This window comes from Ipomoea nil (assembly GCF_001879475.1).
Source record: "Ipomoea nil mitochondrial DNA, complete sequence, cultivar: Tokyo-kokei standard".
NCBI classification, from domain to species: Eukaryota; Viridiplantae; Streptophyta; class Magnoliopsida; order Solanales; family Convolvulaceae; genus Ipomoea; species Ipomoea nil.
Window position 1 is genome coordinate 110,001 of NC_031158.1, and position 23,719 is coordinate 133,719.

Here is a 23,719-nt window from a genome sequence, read left to right on the forward strand (position 1 = left end):
AAGATATTCAAATCAATTTTTTCTAAATTTTTTATTTGTTGATCGAACAACTATTCCATCTATTGTATTTTCATGCAAATAGGGGCAAGAAAACTCTATGGAAAAGTGGAGGATTTATTCGTTTCAGAAGGAGTTCGAACGCAGGTGTGGGCTAAATAGCAGTCTTGGTCCTATTGAAACTACCGGTGAAGATCCGAATAGAAAAGATACGGTTAAAAACATTCAGAGTTGGGAGGATCGTGACAATTCTAGTTGCAGTAATGTTGATCATTTATTCGGCGTTAAAGACAATGAGAATTTCATCTCCGATGACACTTTTGTAGTTTTTGATATTGAAAATCAGATTTTTGAGATTGACAACGATCATTCTTTTTTGAATGAACCTTTTTCTAGTTATAGTGATCAGAATTCTAGCTATCTGACTAATGTATTTACGAGTGAAGATCCCTACTATAATCGTTATATGTATGATGCTCAATATAGTAGGAATAATCATATTCATGGTTGCATTGACAGTTATCTTCAGTCGCAAATCTGTATAGATACTACCACTGTAAGTAGTAGTGATAATGACAGTTACGACATTCATGGGTCCGTATGTGATGGTGAAAGCCGCAATAGTAGCGAAGGCGAGAGTTCCAGTAGACGAACTCATACGAAGGGTGTTGATTTCACTATAAGAGAAAGTTCTAATGAGAATGAAAGAGAAAGTTCTAATGATCTCGATCGAACTAAAAAATATAGGGATTTGTGGCTTCAATGCGAAAATTGTTATGGATTCAATTATAAGAAATTTTTGAAATCAAAAATGAATATTTGTGAACAATGTGGATATCATTTTCAAATGAGTAGTTCAGATAGAATTGAACTTTTGATCGATCCGGGTACGTGGGATCCTATGGATGAATACATGGTTTCTCGGGATCCCATTGAATTTGATTCGGAGGGGGAGGAGGAGGAGACAACTAAAGATCGTATTGATTTTTATCAAAGAAAAACAGGATTCACTGAAGCTGTTCAAACAGGCATAGGCCAACTAAACGGTATTCCCGTAGCAATTGGGGTTATGGATTCTCTGATGATCTTTTCTATAGGGGCGAAAGATATTCATATGATTAAAGCTCTGTACTCTCGCCCCTTGCTTTTGTTCAATTATAAAAAAATAAGCACTTTGATGGAGATTTGTAGCATCATTCAAGTAAATACAGATTGAGATCGTAGAAACATGAGCTTGTGATATAGCTACACCTAATTCAAGACCGGTTAATGCGAGAACTATAAATAAAGGACCAAGATCTCCTATGAAATATAAAAGATCATTCATACATAGCATAGTCCAAGCGAACCCACTTAAAATCTTTACTGAACTATGACCGGCCATCATATTAGCAAATAAACGTATTCCTGAGCTTAATGCGCGAAAACAATGAGGGATTAGCTCAAGGAGTACTAAAAAAGGTGCTAACGGCAGTGGGACTCCTGCAGGTAATAAGAAGCTAAAAAAATGAAGCCCATTTCTTTGAAATCCCACTATAGTAATGCCAATAAAAATCGAAAATGAGAGACCCAAAGTAATGAGAAAATGACTTGTAACTGTGAAGCTATAAGGTATCATACCCTGGGGATTACGAAATAACGAAAAAGTAAAAGTGACCGAGATGCAAGGGGAAAACTTTTGTTTAACATTTCCGGAAAGACCACCTATTTGTTCGTTTACCGGGTTCGGCACGAAATCATAAATAAGCTCTACCAAGGATTGCCAAGCATTTGGTACTGAGTTTCCTCCTCCCTTTTTAGTAACAAAATAAAGCAGAAGTAGGACCAAACTGAGAGTTAGCAGCATAAACAAAGATGGATTTGTGAATGAGAAATACAAGTCTCCTATATTCATAGGAATCAATGGGATAATCTCAAATTGATCAAGCGGGCTTCCGCCGTTCTTTACTAGATCCGTGGCATCCTTATAGGCTTCACCTCCTACTCCGTTTTTGGTAAAATCATCTAACAGGTGCTCTAAAAATCCAATATTGTCGCTTTCGCCATGTAAAGCTTCGGCCGCAACCAGAACATCTTGGGCACTCTTATTAGTCATCAACTCTGCTAATTTATTGTGTATAGCTGTATTATCACTGGAACTTGAGTTCAGACTATTCTCATCAAAGCTAAAGATGCGTCGAAAGTTGTGAAACATATGGATTGATTGAGACAATGAAATTCCCTCCAGACAGCTTCACTCCGTCAAGCCTGTAGGAGTAGTAAATAAGTATATAGAGAGAGTTGTGGTTGGTTGTTGACCAACGGAAAGCATGGGACATTCGACGAGAAAAGGCCAGTCACTGAACACCAGGCAAATACTTTTTGCACTAAGGCGACGGTATATAAAATATAGACATACCTTATTTCATTTAGAAAAAAAAAGTTCTGTTAGGTTCTTAGTAGCAATCGGCGACCGTTTCTTCTTTTACTTCACATAGCTTTTCGTCTCCTTGATAGCTGGAAGTTCTCCAAAAGTATGAAAAGCTGGAGGACTTTGTACCATCCATTCCGGTGTGGTTGGATTCTGTTCAACAGCCCAAGGACTTGGAGCACATCTTTTGTTCTTTCCACTGCTTGAAGTGATTGTTACGACCACGAAGAAACGACAAATCCCAACTACGGATATATAAGAGCCAAAACTGCTAAGGGCATTCCATCCAGCGTAAGCATCTGGATAATCTGGAATGCGACGTGGCATACCCGAAAGCCCTAAGAAATGCATAGGAAAGAAGGTAAGATTCACCCCGAAAAAAGTGATCCAAAAATGGATTTGACCTAAAGTTTCAGGGTATGTCCGACCAAAGATTTTACCTACCCAATAGTGAAATCCTGCAAATAAAGCAAAAACGGCTCCCATAGAAAGTACATAATGGAAATGTGCAACCACATAATAAGTATCATGTAGAGCAATGTCTAGCCCAGAATTTGCCAGAACTATTCCAGTGAGTCCTCCTATGGTGAACAAAAAGATGAACCCTACAGCAAATAACATGGGTGTTTTGTATTGTATCGAACCCCCCCACATGGTAGCGATCCAACTAAAGATTTTTATTCCAGTGGGGACAGCTATGATCATGGTAGCTGCGGTGAAGTAGGCACGGGTATCAACGTCTAAGCCCACAGTAAACATATGATGAGCCCAAACAAGAAATCCAAGAACACCTATACTGATCATGGCATAAACCATGCCTAGATACCCGAAAACCGGTTTTCCCGAAAAAGTAGAAACGATATGACTTATGATACCAAATCCCGGCAGAATGAGAATATAAACTTCAGGATGCTTCTCTCTTCTACTAATATATATAAGCGGATGAATAGAAGAAAGGTGGACTATATCATCAACTTCTTCCATTTGTCTAGGAAAGCTAGCCATGCTTTATGGTTCATACTGTCAGGTTTCAATGCTTTGAGATCGTAAAGACTGTAATATTCCTCAATAAGGAAGAATCGTCGTGATTTATGACTTCTCCAAGTACTTTATTGAAAGTCAGAAAGCATAAAAAGCACATCTTTTCGACTTTGTACAGACCAGTGATAGTAACCATTTTGACTACTATCAAAGTAGATATTTCCTCCAAATACTACCTTATAAGACTCCACATCTTGTAGAAGTTTCTTAGTTACTCGAATACTTAGTTGAGGTAGTTGATGCTTCATAGCGATACCAATGGTACCATCAGCATCAAAGAATCCTGCAAACCAATTGGATTGAGCATATAGTGTAATAGGTAGAATTACAGGGATATAATGTACTTGACAGACACGATGTAGTTGAAGTAGTCGTGCTTCATGTCGAATATGACCATTAATACAATTCATTAGTTTCATCATACCAAGTTTATTATGTAGTCGATAACGATAAGCTTTAGCACCTGATCGCATTTTAAGACTTCCACCAAGCATATGTTGGATATATCGTAGTAGTGGTAGATCTTCGAGTCCCATAGTAATTGAAAGAGAAGTATATCCTTGTTTACTAACTTGAAGAGTTCCATCACCATCGATAATTCCAGCTAGCCACTAACAGAAGGATTTAGGATAAGTTGTTGCGCGTGTAGTCTCTGAGGTTCCTACTAGACTGCTTTTATGTCGTTGGTTACCTGCTGATTGTGTCTTAGATACTCCATTTTGACTAGATCGGGGTTTGACTAGAAAACCACTTATGAACATAGTAGGAGTACCATTAAGCAGACAGTCCCAGCATATAGCGCAATGCGTATTCAGATTTGAATCTGAAAAGGGCCATTGAAAACCGAAGAACCGAAAGAGATGCTGGTATAATATGGGGTCTCCCCCTCCAGCGGGATCAGAAAAGGTTGTATTAAAGTTTCGATCGGTTAATAACATGGTAATTGCCCCTGCCAGTACCGGAAGTGATAATAAAAGTGGGAATGCTGTCACTAGAACGGACCACACAAATAGAGGTGATCTATGCATAGTCATACCAGGTCCACGCATGTTGAAGATAGTTGTTATAAAATTGATAGAACCTAAAATGGATGAAACACCAGATAGATGAAGACTAGAAATTGCTGAATCAACTGCTCCACCAGAATGGCTGGTAATACCACTTAAGGGCGGATAGACCGTCCACCCAGTTCCGCTACCCACTTCTACTAAGGCTGGGCTTAATAGGAGCAAGAGACTTGGAGGCAACAACCAGAATGAAATATTATTTAATCGTGGAAATGCCATGTCAGGCGCACCTATCAGAATCGGAACAGACCAATTACCAGATCCACCTATCATCGCCGGCATAACCATAAAAAATATCATTAAAAAAGCGTGAGCCGTTATTAAAACATTATAAAGTTGATGATTCCCACCAAGAATTTGATCGCCGGGTCGTGCTAATTCCATACGAATCAGTACTGAGAAGCATGTGCCCATCACTCCAGCAATGGCACCGAAGATGAAATATAGAGTCCCTATATCCTTGTGGTTAGTGGAGAACAGCCATCGGACCGGATTTGTCATAAAATTTAGATTCTTTCTGAAAAATGTATATTGGTTCCGCTTCTTGCAATGAAGAAAGACTTGTTGTAAATCGCCGGTTAGTCCAACCAAGAAAGACATGGGAGTTTTTGGGCGTTCTGATTCTTTTTCTTCTATTACGATAAAACTAGTTGGATGAAAAGAGCGCTCCTAAATGAAGCCTTTCTCAACTATACGATACCGCAAAATGTTTCTTCCTTCCTGATCCTTTCGCATGGGAGGGGGGTTGGCTGATGATGGGTAGGCTTGTTGTGCTTTGGCCCTTCTGTGGGCTTTCATCGAGGTTTCATCGAAACAGGCCCGAGTCTTCATTTGTAGGACTTTCTTTGTGATGGTTCATGTAGGCTTGGGTCTTTCATTCGGGCCTTCTTGAAGATGGGCACCCTGTGGGCCAATGCGTATAAGCTTGGGCTTTGCTCATTTGACGACTCAGTACATGGATGTCACGAGTCTATTGGCATAGAATATGGAATCTTTTCCACGTAAGCTGGTTGTACAAAGTTTGTTTGTTCATACAGGCAGTGTGATTTGGGGATCTTTTGTTTGCTCCGCAAGGTAGCCAGAGCCAGCCAGTTTTTCATGAAACAGGCATGATAGTCTTCAACTGCAGAAAAGTTGTGCGGAGAACTAGTAAGAATTGTGCCTGCCATCCAATTCGTGACGTGGATGATCCGCCGAATCCATTGCTGACTTCACCACGATCGATTAGGTGAAACGGTTCTGCAAAGTTTGTTTGTTCATACAGGCTGCGTGGTTATAGTAGTAAGAATTGTGCCAGCCATGCAATTCGTACTGCATGGCGATATTACTCTACCACTCTATAAATGGAGGCTCGATAAGTGTCTTCACTTCATCAAATGAAAATCAAAGAAATTTAGTACTAGCACGTATGGCTATGGATGCTGCAAACAGGCTTTCTGCAATTGCTGCCGAAATGGGGCAACTGCAAAATGAGATTCAAGAGCGCCGTAGAGTGCTAAACCTCTTTTTGAGGAGTGTTAGAACACTGGATCCTGCCAGGAAAGAAGCGCGCATTCGCGCTGCCAGAGAGCGTATCGAGGATTTGGAGGGGAGGCAGCAAGCGCTGCGGGCGGAGCAGCAAGCACTCATAGTGCAGGCTGTCACCCACGGGCACCGGGGATACTAGAATATTCCGTCGACTCTTTTTTTTTTAAGAAGGTTTAAATAAGTGTCTGTAGACGCAAAGTAGTGTGTTTTAATGCATGACTTTCTTTGGCTTTGTTTAGTAGAGATCTACTCCGATGCTTACTGGAGTCCTATTTATGCTAACTATCTTTGTTTGGTTTTCTTTTGTATGTTTGCATGTATGGGAACCCTAGTCCAAAATGTTTACTACTTATGCTTTTAGAAAAAGAAAGACTTATTCGTATCAATGTGCTGAAAATTTTGTTCTTTCCTTAGCCTGCGAAAGATCTTTTTCTTTTTTTTAGTATCAAGCTGTTGATACTAGATAAAAGGTAACTCCAAAAATTTCTTTGTCCCCAACGCCCCTTAATTCAAAGGAATTAGAAACTTCAAAAGTTTTTTATGGTTATACGGGTATCCAAAGTACGAACGAGATGGATGTTTGTTGTCCCAACCATTCTTGTGAATCCCGATCCCGATAAGGAAAGGGGGTAATTTCTAACAAAGTTTTCGTTTTTTCCTAGGCGTAGTGCTTATTTTCTTCTTCTTCTATGCCGCCTATTGGTACTAGTGCAGTAGAGTTGGCCTACAATAAATAATCCATAGGTGTAACCTCAATACTAAAATCGACAATTGAAGCATCTAAGGCTGCATGAATCGGGAATACACGACAGAAGGAATTGGTTTATTTACAAACCTCCCTTCAACTGAAACAAACTATCAACCAGGGCTGAATCCTCAAATAAGAAAGGAAGAAGGAGAATCAACTGATACAGGTAGGTGATTAGGTATATAACCAAAGGAAGAGCAGAGGGATAAGTCGACCAGAGGAAGACTTACTTCATATTACTTAATAGGAAAAGAAGGGCTTCAATAGCTTTGGCTGTGAAAACTCTTGGTCTTGGAGCATCAGTTCACCCAAGATCGGCAGGACAAAGAACTACTAGGTTTGTGTCAGAAAAGCGTCTTGCGTGACGATCAAGGGAAGAAAGAACAGCTATGGAATATGACAGGTATCGGTATTGAACAGACGGAAGTCGATACAAGCAGAATGACTCACTTCAGTTTCATCACCCGGGCCGTTGTAGTTGCGTTCCAGGGGTAAGCCTCCCCAAGTGCAGTCCTACGATAAGCTTATGTTGATCCAGCCGAGCGAATACTTTCTATCGAAAGATCAATCCAATAGGTATGATCCATAGGTGGTAATAGTTTAGTTCCCTTCCCAGCAATGGGAGATCCAGTGCTTTTACCAATTCAAATGATTAATAGAAAGTCTTTCGGACCTAACTGACTCGCTCTGTAACCCGGCGAAGAGGACTAACTCTTTTTGCCTGAGAGTTCTTCTCCCTTCGATCGAGTTGGGGGGGTTTTCTATCTAATATGAGAGAGAATTAGAGCTGCTAGTTTCTTTCCAGTGATAAGGCCCTAAGACTAAAAAAGTCTGACTTAATCCCTTCTTACATCCACTTGCAGTGAGAATTGCCTGCCCTATAGTTGAAGAAAAAAAGGGTAATCCCCTCTAGTCTAGCTCATAGCCAACTCTCATCCCCGGGTTACCCGCTCATAGTTCTTGCTCTACCCGCGCACTTCTTTCATCCGAGGGTAGAAGCCTTAGGGAGGAGTTGATTAACATTCCTACGCTTTAGGGACTGATTTAGGAGTCATTTCTTTCCATTGATCGGATAGGCGAGAGTGAGAGTTTCGCTCTTCTTTATGGAAGAGAGCGGCTTTCGGTTCCTGTTATTGGTATCGACCTACTTCGTTAGTGCCGGATGGTCAAATTGGTATGAACATTTTGAAGCTATTTCATCTGGTTTTGGGAGGGAATTTTTTATAAAAAGCCTTAACTTAAGGGTTCTACAAGGTGCCTGTTTGAAGCAAATGGCTACTTCTCAACTAACTGGAAAAGTAGCCTCACAGGTCAAGTCAAGTGACTTAGCTTCTAAACCGTTAGTGAAGTGTCGGGAGATGCGTACAGTTTCGGCACTCGAAAGAAAAGCAAAAGAAGGTGCTCAATCTAGTAATAGTACGGGCAGGGCAGGGAAGGGCCTTTCTCGCTGTAATGAAAGAATTTTTTTTTTATGAATGATTCATTCCATTACCATCATTTGTGCTTGCCCCATCTATCCGAACGACCGTGCATACAATTGCTACGAGCTGCTGTAAGCGCTGTTGCGCGAGTACTGTATCACGAGCGCACTACCGAGTACCACGAGTACACTAACTAGAGAGGAACTACGAGCAGAAATCAGTAGTCACTCTTCTTTTTAAAGAAAGATATTGCGTATAAAGATAGATAGAGAGAGATAGTAAGTATCTTAAGCGGCCGAGAATGTTATGTAAAAAGGACCAACGAGGATCCTAAAGGAGAAGGAGGAGGAGTAGGAGGAGTCAGTTTGAAGATCGAGGAAAAAATAGGACAATTATGCCATTCGGAAGAAGTCTTCTACAGAAGAAAAGCCTGTTACGAGTAAGTGGAGAGGAAAGATCTCCAGAGATTCTTATCTCATTCCATTCCAGTGGCTCAACCAGTAACCAATGGCGAAAACTCAAAAATCCATGGTTTCCCGGTAGAACCCTATTTCGCCCAAGTAGTTTCTTAACCGGAAAAAAGAAGCGGTTTTTCGCACAGCTTGCTCATAGTGCAGGTCCCACTTGTATATCGTATTTGGCCGAAGAAGCATCGGACAGGTTGGAGTTCTTACCTTCTTGGGACTCCATGGACCAAGATCTGCTTTTATTATATGGTCAATACCGATCTACTTTAGTAGATCATATGGATGTAGAAAAAGCTTCTAATTTTGATGAATTGGAAACATCTTTTTTCCATTTCTATTTACCCAGTTCATATCTTTGTTTCGTGTGTTCCTGGGAGGAATTCGATCTCTTCAATTTCGGAATACCACCTAAATAACTGCGGCCAGAGAGTCAAATAGGTCGGGAAGAAAGAGTCTGAGGTCGGGTCGGACGACATACATCTTGGTTGGTCCCACCACCACTAGAGATTGGACATATATAGAATCTTTCTTCTAAAAAAGAAGATCTAAAGTTACTTAATTACTTGATCTATTTCATTTTGAAATAGCTGAAAGACCAAAACGGGGTGCAAAAAACCGAAAGCCCTTCTTCTTTTATTGAAGTTCCTCCCAGATACATGGCTTACATACCCGGCTCAACATTCTTGGAAAACAATCGAATCGAGGGTTCGGAGGAGAATTGGCCATTCAATCTTGTGAACTAATCGAGTGTGAACTAATAATTGGAAAAAGAGATACGAACGGAGAGGAATAACCAATCGATGAAAGAACATGAAACCATTCTGTTTCAATAGAGGTACGAGAAACGGTTGGGGGCAATGAAGTAGGTGAAGTGGTTAAATTTTTCGAGCTGTTCCAACCACTGCTGGATGTGATTCCAAGAGCCGAACGAGAATGAATACCACACAGAAGAGTCAAGACCAGGCTCCCTAATGGAATGTTTAACCGATCCATTCCGGATCGACCGAATTGGTACGGAAGTTGTAACATGGGAAAACCACGGAAAACACGACTTATTTGAATAACCCGGTGACCTACCAATTGTAGAAGTAGGATTTTTGGCAAGCAATAAGCACTTAAATAATACAATTCAAGTGTACCATCTTCTTTCTCATTTCGAGGAAAAGGTGCGGAAGGAAAAGGAAACAACGGAGGGATCCGAATCGGACCTAAATGGGAATGACATGAAAAGTCTTTTTCAAAACCTAGCATTAAGGGCGTTACGACGATATACGAGAGGAATAGAGAAAAACTCGTGATTGGTGTGGAGGGGAAGATCTGTTTATGATATAGTTCAAGAAAGAGTCGTCTCATTTCCTTACTTCTTCTTTTCTAATTCATTAACTTCAAGACTGGTTCTGAACGCCGCGTAACATCATCTTCAACCAACCTCCACCGTACGTACCTTTCGCTGCTCTTATACTCCCTGGCACTCGTGTCGCCATACCCCCCCGCGGCATTTCCATGACCAACTAGAAATAACCAAACCCACCCATTTTCAGGAACCTCCAACTCTCTTTTTTGAGGATAGCTCCCCTCTTCTATTCCGGAACGGGGTTTATTCTATTTATTATATATATATAATTAATAATAAATAGAGTCTCACTCACAAAGGATCTTTCATTGATCAGAAGGTGTTGTTTCTTTCCATCCCTAGGTTGTAGAAGCACTTCCTAGTTTGTTATCCGGAACTTCATTCTAAGGATGTAGCTGCTGAATATAAAATAGTTTACTTAATAAAAGTTCTCGGACATTATTTGAAAAGAAAAAGTTTAAGCTATTTTTTAAGAGTCGAGTGGGAGTGGGTTGAGTTGGGAAGCGTCTTTCTTGAGCTTAGCAAGCGGAAGGGGTTTCATCGGAGAGCAAACTCCCGAGATATTAGTGGCTTGATGAACTATCCCATTTCTGAAGATTTCAATTTTCGTATGAAACAGATCAGCTGGTCCGAATCAATAGAATCTGGAGTTGTTCGGATGATTGCCCCTGCTGGGAATCGATTCATGCCAAAACGGGACTTCTTCACTTGTCAGTCGCCCGGGGCGCTTCTTGTTTTATTTTCTTGATCCCCTTGTATGATGGTCTCGAACCTGCTGAATTAGCATGCGTTGACCACTTTATCTTGATAGGGGCATTTTATACCTTTCTTCAACCCTCGCACTAAGGGGGCGCAGCTAGAGAAAGAAACCTATTAACTTAACACCAACAAAGAAACTCTTTCTAAATAAGATATTTTTTTTCTTTGAATTATAGGTGTGGCCAACACGCTCAACGGCCTTTTATTCGCTATCAGCACTATGCACTCTCTCTACCTTTCTCTCCCGCTCGGTAGAAGTTTGATGGAAAGGGGATAATAAACAACGTTCTTGACTTCTTAGCTCATCGGGCTGTCTTAATCACTCGCTACCTAGGTACATGGGGAAATCGGTACAAAGGGGAAGTTTCGACTCAATCGACCGGGGAATCATGCTTAGTCAAGGGGGAAGATGAATGTACTTACCTGCTCATTCATTCGATAAGAGAGGGATTGGAAGAAGAAGTCTAAGGTGTATTAACTTCTGTATAATACCTCTTTATGTACCAAAGTAGTCTTAATTAGAAATCTACCAGCAAAGCTCGAACAAAGGAGAGTGTGTATTCTTCCGGGAGGATACCGAGCCGAGCCAAGCGAGCGAAGACAGAGACAGAGGGAAGACCAAGGCAGGGATGGTTCGGCAGATGAACGAGTGATTAATACTGCAAGAGGTATCTCGTTCGACTTGCACTTGCATTTGAGAAGTATATCCTTAGCTTTCTCTCGTCTGAGCCAGGATCACGAATTCCGGGCAGCAATCAACTTACAGAGAACTAAGAACAATGACTACGCCCCCTACGATGAAATCGATTCCTGCCACTACTTTTTGAGTATCCCACTCCTCTATTGGTTGAATTCATACAATAGAGTGAAATGAAAGAAAAGAGGGAACGAGACATCACAATGAGATCTTCATCTAAAAACTCAAAGAAAGGGGGATTGGGGAGGGGCTACGGATTACGTGCTAGGGGAATCCGAAGACTGCGTATAAAGGACTGATTTTCCACGTGCATCAGATCAGATCTGGGCTGCTTTTAGGAGCGCTCTTTTCATCCAACTCGAAATATCGTAAATAAGCGGTTAAAGAATGTTACGTCCAATTATTCCCATGTTTTTCTTGGTAAACCCAACCGGCGATTTCCGTGAGCAAGAACAAGTCTCTCTTTTTGTTTGGGGGGAGCAGAGCAGTCAAAGAATGAACCAAACCAAATGATTGTTCTAGAATGGCTATTCCTCACAATTGCTCCTTGTGATGCAGCGGAACCATGGCAATTAGGATCTCAAGACGCAGCAACACCTATGATGCAAGGAATCATAGACTTACATCACGATATCTTTTTCTTCCTCATTCTGATTTTGGTTTTCGTATCATGGATCTTGGTTCGCGCTTTATGGCATTTCCACTATAAAAAAAATCCAATCCCGCAAAGGATTGTTCATGGAACTACTATCGAGATTCTTCGGACCATATTTCCTAGTATCATCCCGATGTTCATTGCTATACCATCATTTGCTCTGTTATACTCAATGGACGAGGTAGTAGTAGATCCAGCCATTACTATCAAAGCTATTGGACATCAATGGTATCGGAGTGCGCCTCTTCACGAGGGTGATTTAAGTGCAACGAAATGCCTTAAAGTTTCATATGGTTCGCGAAGCATCTGGCTTACCGGTAATCTCCCATTCCCGCCGTCGAGAGACTTTCATAACTATAGCATGCCAGAAACGGGGAGTTGAGGTGGTTAGACCTATACCCCGAAATGCTCCCAGCATAGGAGCCTATGGTTCCATTCTTGTTGTTGCTGGAGGTACACATCCCTCTTCTCGGTGTGGAACGATATACGAGAAATAGATGCTCAGCCTGCAATGTCCGATAACGGCGCTGAAGTAGTGAATCTATCGGCACCATAGCAGTGGTATACAACTTTGGACCTAACGGCCGGCCTAGTAACCTTTCGGAATGGGGGATCCCCGTTGGCAACAACCACGGTAGTAGTTGCGGAACTACTGGGCTGGGAGAGGACAACCTCTTGTTCCTGCCCCTCTTTCTTCGCTTCGGGGACGGAGGTCCTACGGTAGGTAACAGCAGGCACAAGCAAGTTGACCGAAGGGGACCAGCGCTTCTACTCCTCCACCGAGGAGCCGTTCGCAGCGAGAAGCAAGGGCTGTCGTGAACGGTGGGAGGTCACAGAGAATTTACCTATTCATAGAGTGATCCTATGATCGATACAGGATATAGACTATCTCTTTCTTTATTCTATTTCTGAAAAAAAAAAGAAGGGTGCCTCAACTTCTCAGCTAGAGTTGGGGGTGGGACCTGTTGGCATAATGCACGCTGGAACGTGGGAATTCGAGGTCTCATGAACTACTACTAAAAACCTACTTGGTTTTTGTTTTGTTTGTGGACAAACGATATCCGGTCAGGCCTATGGATGGATCCTTTTAGATCTACGGGCCGGCCGTTTACATGAGCATAGAGAATCTATACTCGAGCGCTCCACTGGGCCCCTGACAGGATAGGTGAGGAATAACTCTGGATCTGATTTCTTGGGGCTACAACTTCGCCGAGCCGACTAGCATCCCTTTCCACTGTGAATTTATCGAACAAAGAAGACGAGACTATAGGATCGAATTCGCTCTTCAAGAAACTGCTCGTCCCATACCTTCTGCCTGTCTCATATGTGTGGAACCAGGTCTTTTTCGGTTCTAGCCTCCCCCTCGAATACATAGGGTAGGTAGGGCTGGGTGAGAAACGGTTCCCTCTTGCCAATAAACTTTCCCCGGCCTTCTATTACCCTTACTCATAAAAGGTCTTACGGTCGGGAGAACTACCTAACTAAAGAAAAAAAGTGTTCTTTCTAAGAGTAGGCGTGGAGAGCTTTTTGCGGGGAAACTTGCAAGTACAGTTTGGGGGGAGGCGGGCGTCGACCCAACCTTATGAGTATTCGGACTATAACAGTTCCGATGAACAGTCTCTCACTTTTGACAGTTATACGATTCCAGAAGATGATCCAGAATTGGGTCAATCACGTTTATTAGAAGTGGACAATAGAGTGGTTGTACCAGCCAAAACTCATTTACGTATTATTGTAACATCTGCTGATGTACCTCATAGTTGGGCTGTACCTTCCTTAGGTGTAAAATGTGATGCTGTACCTGGTCGTTTAAATCAGACCTCTATTTCGGTACAACGAGAAGGAGTTTACTATGGTCAGTGCAGTGAGATTTGTGGAACGAATCATGCCTTTATGCCTATCGTCGTAGAAGCTGTTTCTAGGAAAGATTATGGTTCTCGGGTATTCAATCAATTAATCCCACAAACCGGGGAAGCTTAAGCGGAAATGAAAGAGTAGGGTGAGGGAACAAGCAACGGCTTCTAACGCTACAGACGCTATATGTTAATAAGAAGCCGTTGTGCGTGAGTAAAGTGACGCTACGCGTCTTCCTTGTTCGTTTAGCTAACGCGCATCCGTTTTCTTGTGAAATTGAGGGCTTCGCTCGCTCGCTCTAACGCTCGTTTAGTAGACAGCGAGTGGAGTGCATAAGCCCCTTTAGAGATAGGGGTGAGTACTACACGAGCTCGTAAGTCAAGTACGGAACGAGCCTTGTCTACGAAGTAGAGCGACCTCATCTTGCTTGCTTCTGGCGAAGCTTCTAGCTCTAGATAATAGGCATTCTGGTATGGCAGGAAGACTACTTTTTAGGTGGACCACTACCTACATAAGAGCGATAGCGAAGCCAAGCCGTATAAAGGCGAGCAGCCCTTATAGCATAGCAATAGCAAACGGCCTACTTATAGCCCCTTTTCTTGCCCCTTTTTTTAATAAAAAAGCCCCGCTCCCTAAGGGGCCCCTCTCTGATAAGGAAGGAAACGAAATAAAATACACAATGAATCTTCCCGATCAATTTTTTTGAATTATTTCATAAGTTTGATGGCAAATCCTACCATTATATTTCCGTTTTTCATTTGGATCCTATCAACTTGGAGAGTGTCTAGATTAAGACACTTCTCGTATTCGGACTATCAAGATCGAGTAAATGAGAGTGTGGCTGACACGGTAAAAGAAAAAATCTGCCACACTTTTCTGGACCCTTTTTTTTACAAGCTGGAATTATACTCCCAGCAGGGCACACTACACTTAATGTAATAAATATTATACTAGGACCAAATAATGAAGCTAATTTACAGCTCTTGTCCTATATCTATAATAGCTTCCAACAATTTGGAATCAATAGTCCATTTTTTGCGCAAGCCATACATATTGCGTTAACAATAATGGGGGGAGGTGCTTTTGGTTAGTTAAATATCAGTTGTAGTTTTAGTCTTCTCGAGGACGGGGCCCCTTTTGGGGAGGAAAGGATAGTGGGTAGGAGTTCTCTTTCCCCCAGACTACTTTACTCACTGGAATTCATTCCACGTACAGGAACTGGGTTAAAAAAAGGGGCTCGAACTACAGGGATCTGATACCCGCTTCCCTTGGTCTGGTAGCTAGGTATTTCACCGGTTCGGAAGATAAACTATCAGTCAATGAAGTGGGCTTGAACAGGAAGTTGGGCATTGAGGCTTGCCGGAACCCCAACAGTGCTCTTTCCCCTAGTGGTGGAACCGCCTGAAGTCAAGACTGGTCATCAATAGCCAAAAGAGAAGGAAGTTCTAAAACCGAATTCGTCCAGTTACAGAGAACCATGTTGGGATTGAGTTGAGCGCTTCCTAGAGGCGCAGTGTGCGGAGGACACTAGTACAAACTCCGCCGTTAGATAGTAACTTCCTCTGCCGTTGATAGCTACTTCGAGGACGGCTACCATCAATATAAAATTCGAGAACATTGCTAGATTGTTAGTAAGGGAATCCCTAATGTCCCTCCCTCTTTCGTCTCGCTTTTCGAATGGGGCAATACAAGAAGATCTATAGTCTCCGACCCTTCCACTAGTTATCGAAAATGGTTGACATCTGCTCTTGAATAAGAATTGCTTCGGTAAGCCAATCCCGCACTCTTCCGCGTCCTTACTTGCCTGAAAGCTTAATAGGGGAAAGGGACGAGCGCAGTAAGAGATCAGTGCTGCTTTACTTTGGTGGTATCATATTTCTAAAAGTAGTTGATCCCGTCTGCTTTTAGCTTTTCTGACTTTCCTGTTCTGGGGGAGTCTTCTCGAAAGGTAGTGAAGTGAGCCATTTTTTTTCCCGCTTCTTCCCCCTCTCTTTCTTTCTTTGACCTGGCACACTGAACACTAAAAAAATCTCACCTAACTTCATGTGCACTACACTCGATCAATCCACGAAGGTTTGGCACTTCGGAACCCTCTCTAGCTGTCCTTTCTAGAACTCCACTCTTAGGCTTCGATGGAGTGTATATTCCGCTCCTCTCTAGACATACCCAGGATTCATCGCAAGGGGCTTTGAAGGACACCCTTCGGTCGCCTCAAGAACTCAGTAGCGAAATGTGGAATAGAAGTTGTTAAGGTACCTTTGATAGTCGAATGATCGGGCAAGAGTTCAGTTGTAGAAGCGAGAGGGAAGCCTTTCTCCTAACTCTCGGGTTACATTAAGAAAGGAAAGAACGAATGAAAGGTGAGGAGACAAGCCCAGAGAGGGCACTAAGGGAACGGGAGATAGCCTTTGATAGAGACTAGTTTACGAAGCTCAAAAGACTAAAGAAGCAAGTCTAGTACAAGGGACAGACAGAGAGAAATGCAGGTAAGCTAGCTTGATAGGAGCAAAGAAAGAGGCGGCGAAGAACAATGTCTCTACTAAGGTCAAGCTCAAGCCCTTCAACATTGATAGTTCCTTCTTTCAGAGGAAGGGACTTGCTCCAGCGACAGGGGCATAGCCATGGCGGAGATGGAGGATCGCTCCAGTACTTTAGACTTCAAAGTAGAGGCTTGAGTAGGTGGGGCGGATCAAGTTCAGTGACAAGACTACCTTTTCAAAAGGATTTATTCTTCTTCTTATCGGATTCCCTTGCTATGAGATTCTCTTATTGATCTCCCTCAAACCTTCAACCGGATTCTTTCATCTTTCATGTCTGGCTATTCTTTTCTTGTGCATCCGTTCAATCTCTGTATAGAAGTTGGTTATCCCCGTTTCTTTACTATATTGGTTGAATCCCAAAGCCTCTAAGAAGACGTTCCACATCAGCATTATTTCATCTTGTTTCTTGAGCAATTGAGGAGGCGAAGCGGGCTGCTTGTCTTGCCTCGAGCCCATAAGAGAAGTACTGTTCTGGACTAGGACGGTGCTGTTCTGCTTCAAACTAGGCTAGGAAATGGGCCTAACTCCATTCGCTGATGAACCCTGAACCTCGGGCGGTATGCTTGGTGACGCGTGCCGTCTACTCTGCTTTAGTTGCGCTGACTGGGCTGCTTCTCACCGTGCCAGGTCAAAGAAAGAAAGAGAGTGAGAATGCTTGGCTAAGTAGTGATGTTGTCTCACTGAAATGGAATGCCACTAGTTCCACTATCAGCTTGCTTCTCCTAATGCCAACACCAATCTTCATTTACGCGCTTCACTTGCATTGGCCTATCTCTATCCAACGTGAGAGACCAATTGCCTTAGTTATAAGGAAGGCGTTCTCGAGACATAGCTTTCTAAGTTGAATCCGAAATCCCAGCTATTACCTGGTGGCCTAGTAACTACTCTTTCTTAAGCGCTGGTTCTGCTTTCACTAGATTCTGTTCTTTTTCACGCATCCGTTTCTAGTGGACTTATTTCTAGGGCTAGAAAGCCTATAAAAGAAAGGAAGGAATTTATAGGACAGATAACCTCCGCCCCTCTCCTGCTTTCCGGCTGCACTTTATTTCTGCATCTATACCGTTACATTATCTAACAGCGGGCGAATACAAGATCAAGTCAAGTATGGGTCGTACAAACAAGACAAGAAAGGAGGGAAGCTATCCACGCTCTTTAAGTTCAGGTGCAGTTTACGAAGGAAGAAGCCAGAAAGGCTATAGAATTGTATTACGCTATGGACCATATTACTTCTTTCCCCTGTTCTAATAGCTGCAAAAGCTCTTTCAGAGAGATTAGACTTACTTCAAAAGTAAACTCCCATTTTAGAAGATATTAGATGAAGGAGAGAGATCTATTTTATGAGGTCGAGGAGAGGTTTTTACCTCCTTTGATATTGCCCCATCGCTACGCTAATATAGATAAAGCCACTTTTCTTGATTGATTTACCTTATACTGTAAGTCTAGTTAATGATAGCTCCACCGCTCTAAGTTCCCCGGCTTTCACCTATTCGACCATCCCTGAACTCATACATAGATCCAATGCATCCTTTTCCTCATAATCGATTCCCTTAGCCCTTACTCTCTACCAAACTAAGAAAAGTAAGATCAATAGTAGGGAGAACAAAGGAGGAAGGGAAGAAGGAACGGAAAGAGGAAGATCGGAATGAGCATAGAAGTAGCATCCTATTCCTACTATTGAATGAGAATAACAAGAAGGAAGGATTGATGAAGGATAGTAAAGCCTATAACTTGAATGGATAAAGAAGTCGAGCTACTTGAATAAAATATCCGCTACTATTTGATGAATCATGCGCTGACCCTACTCTTTCATATTATATATTCAATCTTTTATCTTATAATGAAATGAATCATGCGCTTCAATTAGATGAGACATGTTCAAAGGCGCAATAAATGTAATCCTTAGCTCCACTCTCAATAGGAGTTCAGGGAGAAAGCCTGTACTTGGATATATTCTATTTGTATTTTTAGGCTTTTTAGCTTAATGTGTCAAATAAAATAGGTGCCCTACTTGAGAGACAGTCTTGTGCTCTCTAGTTAGCAGCACGTACCTGAGCCCTTAGGTTAGCCGCTGTAAAGGTCTATATTAGATAGCGGGAAAAGCAGAATGCATTTCTTAGAGTGACCTTTGCAAGGAGAAGAAATAGAATAAAGGACTGAGTAGGCATTGGATCACTCTCTATACGAAGCTGGAGTTCTACGCTCAAAGACAAGACAGACGAATCCTACAGAAGTATGTCGATTTTCATTCCTTGTCCACTCTTTTCCGACAAACTGCAATTAGGCAATCCTTTGTGGCGGATTCCAAGTAAGTGAAAATCTTCCGTTTAGAACTTGTAAATCCCCTTGGAGTCGTGCCACGGCCCTGTACACAAATGAGATCTATCGATTCTCGAGTCTAATTTCTGAGTGAAAAAAGTAAACCTTTCTTGGAAGAATCAAGTTTCTAGGTGAAAGGGCCGACCCTTGGACCTATTAAGTCCAAACAAAGAACAAGAAATTCTTTTATGGCATTTCTAAATAAGAATAAGTCATAGGAGAGTGACGGGGTGGTTCTTATTTATTCTTTTCCTAGAAAACGTCCAATTGAAATCCCTACAAAGGCACCGAGAGCTCTAATGATGAGTAGAAAAAGAAAGTTTACCATAACAAACAAAGATGTGCCTTGTGCCCTTTTTTCGCCAGCCTAAAGAGGCTGCCGGGCTGTGCACTTCACTTCAGCCCGTCACATCAAGGTGACAGGATTCGAACCTATGGCCCTCTGTACCCAAAACAGATGCGCTGACCAGACTGCGCTACACCTCGTCTCACCACCCCGAAGCATATAGATCCACCCGATCGATGAACACTCAAACCGAACTCGCCCATCCTTTTGGGCACAGGGATGCGAGAACCAATCCACCGCTTTTTTTTTAATATGCCTCAAGCAAGCCACACCAACCCTGACGCCAAAAAGCCGTATAGTGCAGGAGCGCTCACATTTTTTGGCTTACTCTTTCACTTGAATTTGAAAATCCAGCTCGCTCCCGGCTACGTGTCCTTTGGACCCTTCGCCCGCTTAGAAGTGGATTCGAACCACTGACACAAGGATTTTCAGTCCTTTGCTCTAACCAGCTGAGCTACCTGAACCACTTTCCTAAAGTCTGTTTTCTTCATCGAATAGCGCCCTACCTTACCACTTGACTAGGAAAAGCCCTTTACTAAGAAAATTGAATATATAGGCTTTTTCGCGCTAGCGCCTCTATTATAAAGCGTTGCTTGTTCTTTCGAGCAGCTCTTTCGCCGCCTAATCCCCCACCCAAGAACCGAGAGCCGTCCAGGGACTGGACGGCCGGAGGGAGCTTGCTTATAGAAAGAAGATAGGCCGGTAAAAGAAAAACAAGGCGCAACGGGCTCTCCGCTCCTAGTAACTAAGAAGTGCTATTCTGTCCTCCGGGGGACTGGACTCCACCAAGAGGTTCTTTCTCTCACGTAATTTCGCCCGCCCGTTGAATTTCCGTGCCGGAGGAAATGGGATTCGAACCCATGATACAATCTTCTTGTATGTCGATTTAGCAAACCAATGCCTTAAGCCACTCAGCCATACCTCCAAGTTTTTGATCGGAATGGAATTGGATGTGCCGGGTTTGGTTGCTTGCCCGAAGGGCTATCTGATCCGATCAACTACGTAAGCCGTAGCGCGCTAGCGCGCGTACTCTTCCTCTATGAGCGAGACTCTATCCAGATCTATGGATCTCCCCAGCATCAAAGCGAGACTCCATCAAAATCTGCCACTCCTTGGGCGAGGCCTTCTTTTCTATGAAGACCCCACCACTGAATGATTTACTTTAAAGTTCTCGCCTCCGACCCAACCAGGAGAGAACACAGGGTCAAGCCTATGAACTTCACAACAACAAAACAAGCAACGGATATTCACTTCAAACAGAAAACAAATAGATTCTAAAAAGCTTATTCTAAATAATAAATAAAAGGGCTACCATTTATATAAGCTACCGAACAAGCAACGGCTTCTAGTTTAGACTAGCGCTACAACGCTATGCTATTCATATAGTTCTTGTTGAAGCCGTTGTGCGTGAGTCTAAGTCTAAAGACTCAAGCGTCTTCCTTGGTTATTTAGAAAGAGTTTCTTTGTTTTTTCTAATCTATAGGTGTGGCCGCCTAAATGGAATTCATATCTCCTTCGTCTGGTCGAGAAGGGAGGGGAACTAGACTCTGCCTCTTCTATTACATTACATTACGGAGAAGTCCATTCTCGTCATGATCGATCCACGTCCTAGCGTAGTGCCCGGCTCGCTTAGCTTACAAAGCTAGCTTACTAAGGTAGTTTACTTGCTTATTTTTAGTTAGAAAGTAATAAGGCCTTTTTCCTTGATTGCACGAGCTAGCCAGCAAACCCCCCCTTACTCACCTCAACATCTATAAAAAAAGCCCTTTCTCCTTTTCATTTCATAATAATAAGGTAAGCATCCAGCTCTCGATCCAGAGCTACTGCTCAAGAATCAACTGAGCTCAGGAAGCCAGGTTAAGGCGTCGACTTATACAGGGAAGATTCAAAAAATTCCTGTCTTTATAAGTAAATCCCACTAAACTAGACTTGTACGCTTGCCATGAAAAGTAGAGGCAAGCGGAGTCAAAGGCCGAGCCTCAACCAGCAAAGGGGGACAGCCATGCCAATCCAAGCAGAGCAAAAGTGCGCCCACTCTACCTTTCTTTCTTTACCCTAGACTTCGTTCTTCAAGGAGACCCATGTGCATTTCCTCTGTTCTGTGCTCTTGAACCCTTGATTCCCTTGTGCCTTTAGTTGAAGTATAGGTCGTCGATTCAATCTATCTTGATGGGATTTTGGCTTCTGTTGAGTAGTATAGAAGGGATTTTTCTAGTAGGTAGCGAGAAGACTAGTAGTATCGACAAGAGGCGGAATCAATAGCTGAAACTTTTTTCGCAACCTTATTCCCCATGTTAAAATTCTCCCTTATGGAACTCTCGCGTAGACTTACCTGCGCGATAGATCTGTCGGGTGATTCCAGCCTGAAGAAAGAGGCTGCGGATGCCCTGCGAACAGCTATTTCAGCCAATCTCCAAACCCTTCTTGATAAAAAGGGTACAGAGATTCCGGCTAACTGTACCATGGACCAACTTTTGGACAAAGCTGTTGAGCAGCATACGGGGAGTCTCCGCGATTTAGCAGATACTCTCCACGACCTAATAATATTTCAGACCAATAGTGAGATCCTCGAGGCAGTTGTCAATCATATTTCTTCATTAGGTGGGGGTTAGGCGGCAGGATTAGTTCATACGGATGAGAGCATTTGTTGATCTGTACGATCGACCCCGGACGTACCCATTCGCCGCGTGGGGAACCGGGTAACCAAAGTCACGATTAGAATAAAGGAAGTTCGCCGGCTAACTCCCGGAGGTGCTGGTTCAAATCCAGTTCGTGACATGGTCATCGAGATGAGAATAAGAGCAGACGGTATTGGACCAAGGGCAAGCCCCCCTTTACACTATGGGATCAATCGGGCCTCTTTCAAGTGGGTCCTCCGTATCGCTCACCATCTGGCAACTATTGTAGGTCGTGAAACTCGGTTTTCTTGAGGGCCTCCCATTCTATTGATCAAGACGAACACGTATATCTCATTCTCTTCTTAGCAAAAGCAAGCAGCAACTACGGCAACTGGAATAGGGGAGGGGGGATATTTAGGATCCTAATCTTACCGCACCGTAAGAAGAGAAGAGCCCGCCCCGGCAAACTCCAGTAATAAGAGAATTCCCTTTTAGCCCAGTGAATAAAGGATAGTCTTGGGCTATGCCCCCCCTTACTCAAATAGGGCCAGTAAGGAGTTCTAATTCCTTTCTCTAGTTTCCTCTCCTTCACTCACTCCCTAATGTTCCATTTTCATATGCTTAATAAAACATGTGATTTGAGAAGTCAAGCACCTGGTTTTTTTGATCCTGTTATTCCGGAGGTGAGAAACCTATTTCCCAACCTGGTTCTATCTCTCAGGCGTAAACTTCTTTCGTAAAGGACTGTTCAAGCAGGAAGAAGGTACAAAAAAAGAAAGAACCTTCGGAAACTTCGGGCGGAGAAGCTTACACTTGTTCACTAATTATGGTTGAAGAAAGGCAGGTAAACAACCGAAAACCTTTCCTTCGTCTTTCAAACAAATAAACGATTTCATCGCCTTCCCTTCCCCATCGTTCGTAACTGTAACAAAAAAGATAACTCAACACCAAGTTGGTATCCACTTCTTACGAAGTGCCTTCGTAAGAAGTGCTCGAGTTCGACTCTCGAGGCATATTTATATGTCGAAGATTCCAGTCCTGTCGAAGGCTAAGTCCCTGATATAGCTCAGTTGACTAGTTTCAGTCCAGTGCCAATTCAAAGGAGAAGGCCCACAAACCTAAGATCCCAAACTGAAGGTGGAACAGGTCCCAAAGCGAACAACAAAGCTGGATGGAAAGACAGATAGCAAAAGCATAAGACGAAGCAATAAGTATAGTTGGCTTAAGTCGACCAAAAGTCGTTGCTTGCCTATTTCAGTAGGAAATTTGAACAGCTTCGCCTTCTTTGAACCTGAGAAAGCAGCTTTGCTTTTGAATCTTAGACTTCAACCACTGGCACTGGCTCACCGCCTACGGCCACTTTACAGTAGCTTCCTAGGGACTCTCTTTCTTCCATAGAGAAGGAACTTATCCTTAGACTTTTGGAGCTTTGGCTTTGGTTTGGACCTGTACTAGTCCGAGAAGTGAGAGCACCAGGTTGGAAGATGCTGGTTCGAGAGGACCCGGAAGAATGCTAGTAAGAAGGAGGCTAGTTTGCTAGGTTGTAGATCTTCTCCCTTATTCTAGTAGAGAGGAATCCCCTCAATAAAAATAATATCTTTCTCTGCGCCGTCAAAAGCCTAATTGAGACAAATCAGCTCTTAGAGTTCTCCGGTCTTTGCTCTTGAAGATCCGCTCTTGAGAACCTCTATCTCTTTCTTCAAAGCCTCATTCGAAGCCAGTCAGTCAGTCTTAGAGTATATTACCCGCAAGTTCATCTTCTTTGATAGTATTAATATCCTATCCTGTCTATAATAGTTTATTAGACAGCCTCAGCAATCCAAGTTCCAGCTGGTTCTCAAACTTCAGAGGTAACCTTACTTGGTAGAGCTCAATCCCAAAATCAGCGGCAAGGTGGAAATT

General features: G+C 42.8%; 5 protein-coding genes and 3 non-coding genes across 8 annotated transcripts; 2 read left to right on the forward strand and 6 right to left on the reverse strand.

Annotated features, from left to right (window-relative positions):
* Positions 1 to 1,036: 1,036 nt before the first annotated feature.
* Positions 1,037 to 2,191, reverse strand: atp6 (ATPase subunit 6). Its single transcript has one exon. The coding sequence runs from the start codon at positions 2,189 to 2,191 to the stop codon at positions 1,037 to 1,039; it is 1,155 nt and encodes a 384-aa protein (YP_009295064.1).
* A 270-nt stretch (positions 2,192 to 2,461) lies between these two features.
* Positions 2,462 to 5,016, reverse strand: cox1 (cytochrome c oxidase subunit 1; the record flags this gene model as incomplete). The annotated part of the gene is made up of 2 exons: positions 2,462 to 3,319; positions 4,291 to 5,016. The coding sequence occupies 2 exons, from the start codon at positions 5,014 to 5,016 to the stop codon at positions 2,462 to 2,464; spliced, it is 1,584 nt and encodes a 527-aa protein (YP_009295065.1).
* Positions 5,017 to 8,605: 3,589 nt separating this feature from the next.
* On the forward strand, positions 8,606 to 9,094 carry rpl10 (ribosomal protein L10). Its single transcript has one exon. It carries the CDS (start codon positions 8,606 to 8,608, stop codon positions 9,092 to 9,094), a length of 489 nt encoding a protein of 162 aa, YP_009295066.1.
* A 310-nt stretch (positions 9,095 to 9,404) lies between these two features.
* Positions 9,405 to 10,031, reverse strand: ccmB (cytochrome c biogenesis B). Its single transcript has one exon. It carries the CDS (start codon positions 10,029 to 10,031, stop codon positions 9,405 to 9,407), a length of 627 nt encoding a protein of 208 aa, YP_009295067.1.
* A 1,966-nt stretch (positions 10,032 to 11,997) lies between these two features.
* Positions 11,998 to 14,123, forward strand: cox2 (cytochrome c oxidase subunit 2; the record flags this gene model as incomplete). The annotated part of the gene is made up of 2 exons: positions 11,998 to 12,379; positions 13,723 to 14,123. 2 exons carry the CDS (start codon positions 11,998 to 12,000, stop codon positions 14,121 to 14,123), a joined length of 783 nt encoding a protein of 260 aa, YP_009295068.1.
* A 5,141-nt stretch (positions 14,124 to 19,264) lies between these two features.
* Positions 19,265 to 19,339, reverse strand: trnP-TGG. Its single transcript has one exon. It is a non-coding gene; the product is annotated as a tRNA-Pro (tRNA).
* Positions 19,340 to 19,589: 250 nt separating this feature from the next.
* trnF-GAA lies at positions 19,590 to 19,663 on the reverse strand. Its single transcript has one exon. It is a non-coding gene; the product is annotated as a tRNA-Phe (tRNA).
* A 373-nt stretch (positions 19,664 to 20,036) lies between these two features.
* On the reverse strand, positions 20,037 to 20,124 carry trnS-GCT. The gene has a single exon. It is a non-coding gene; the product is annotated as a tRNA-Ser (tRNA).
* Positions 20,125 to 23,719: the final 3,595 nt, after the last annotated feature.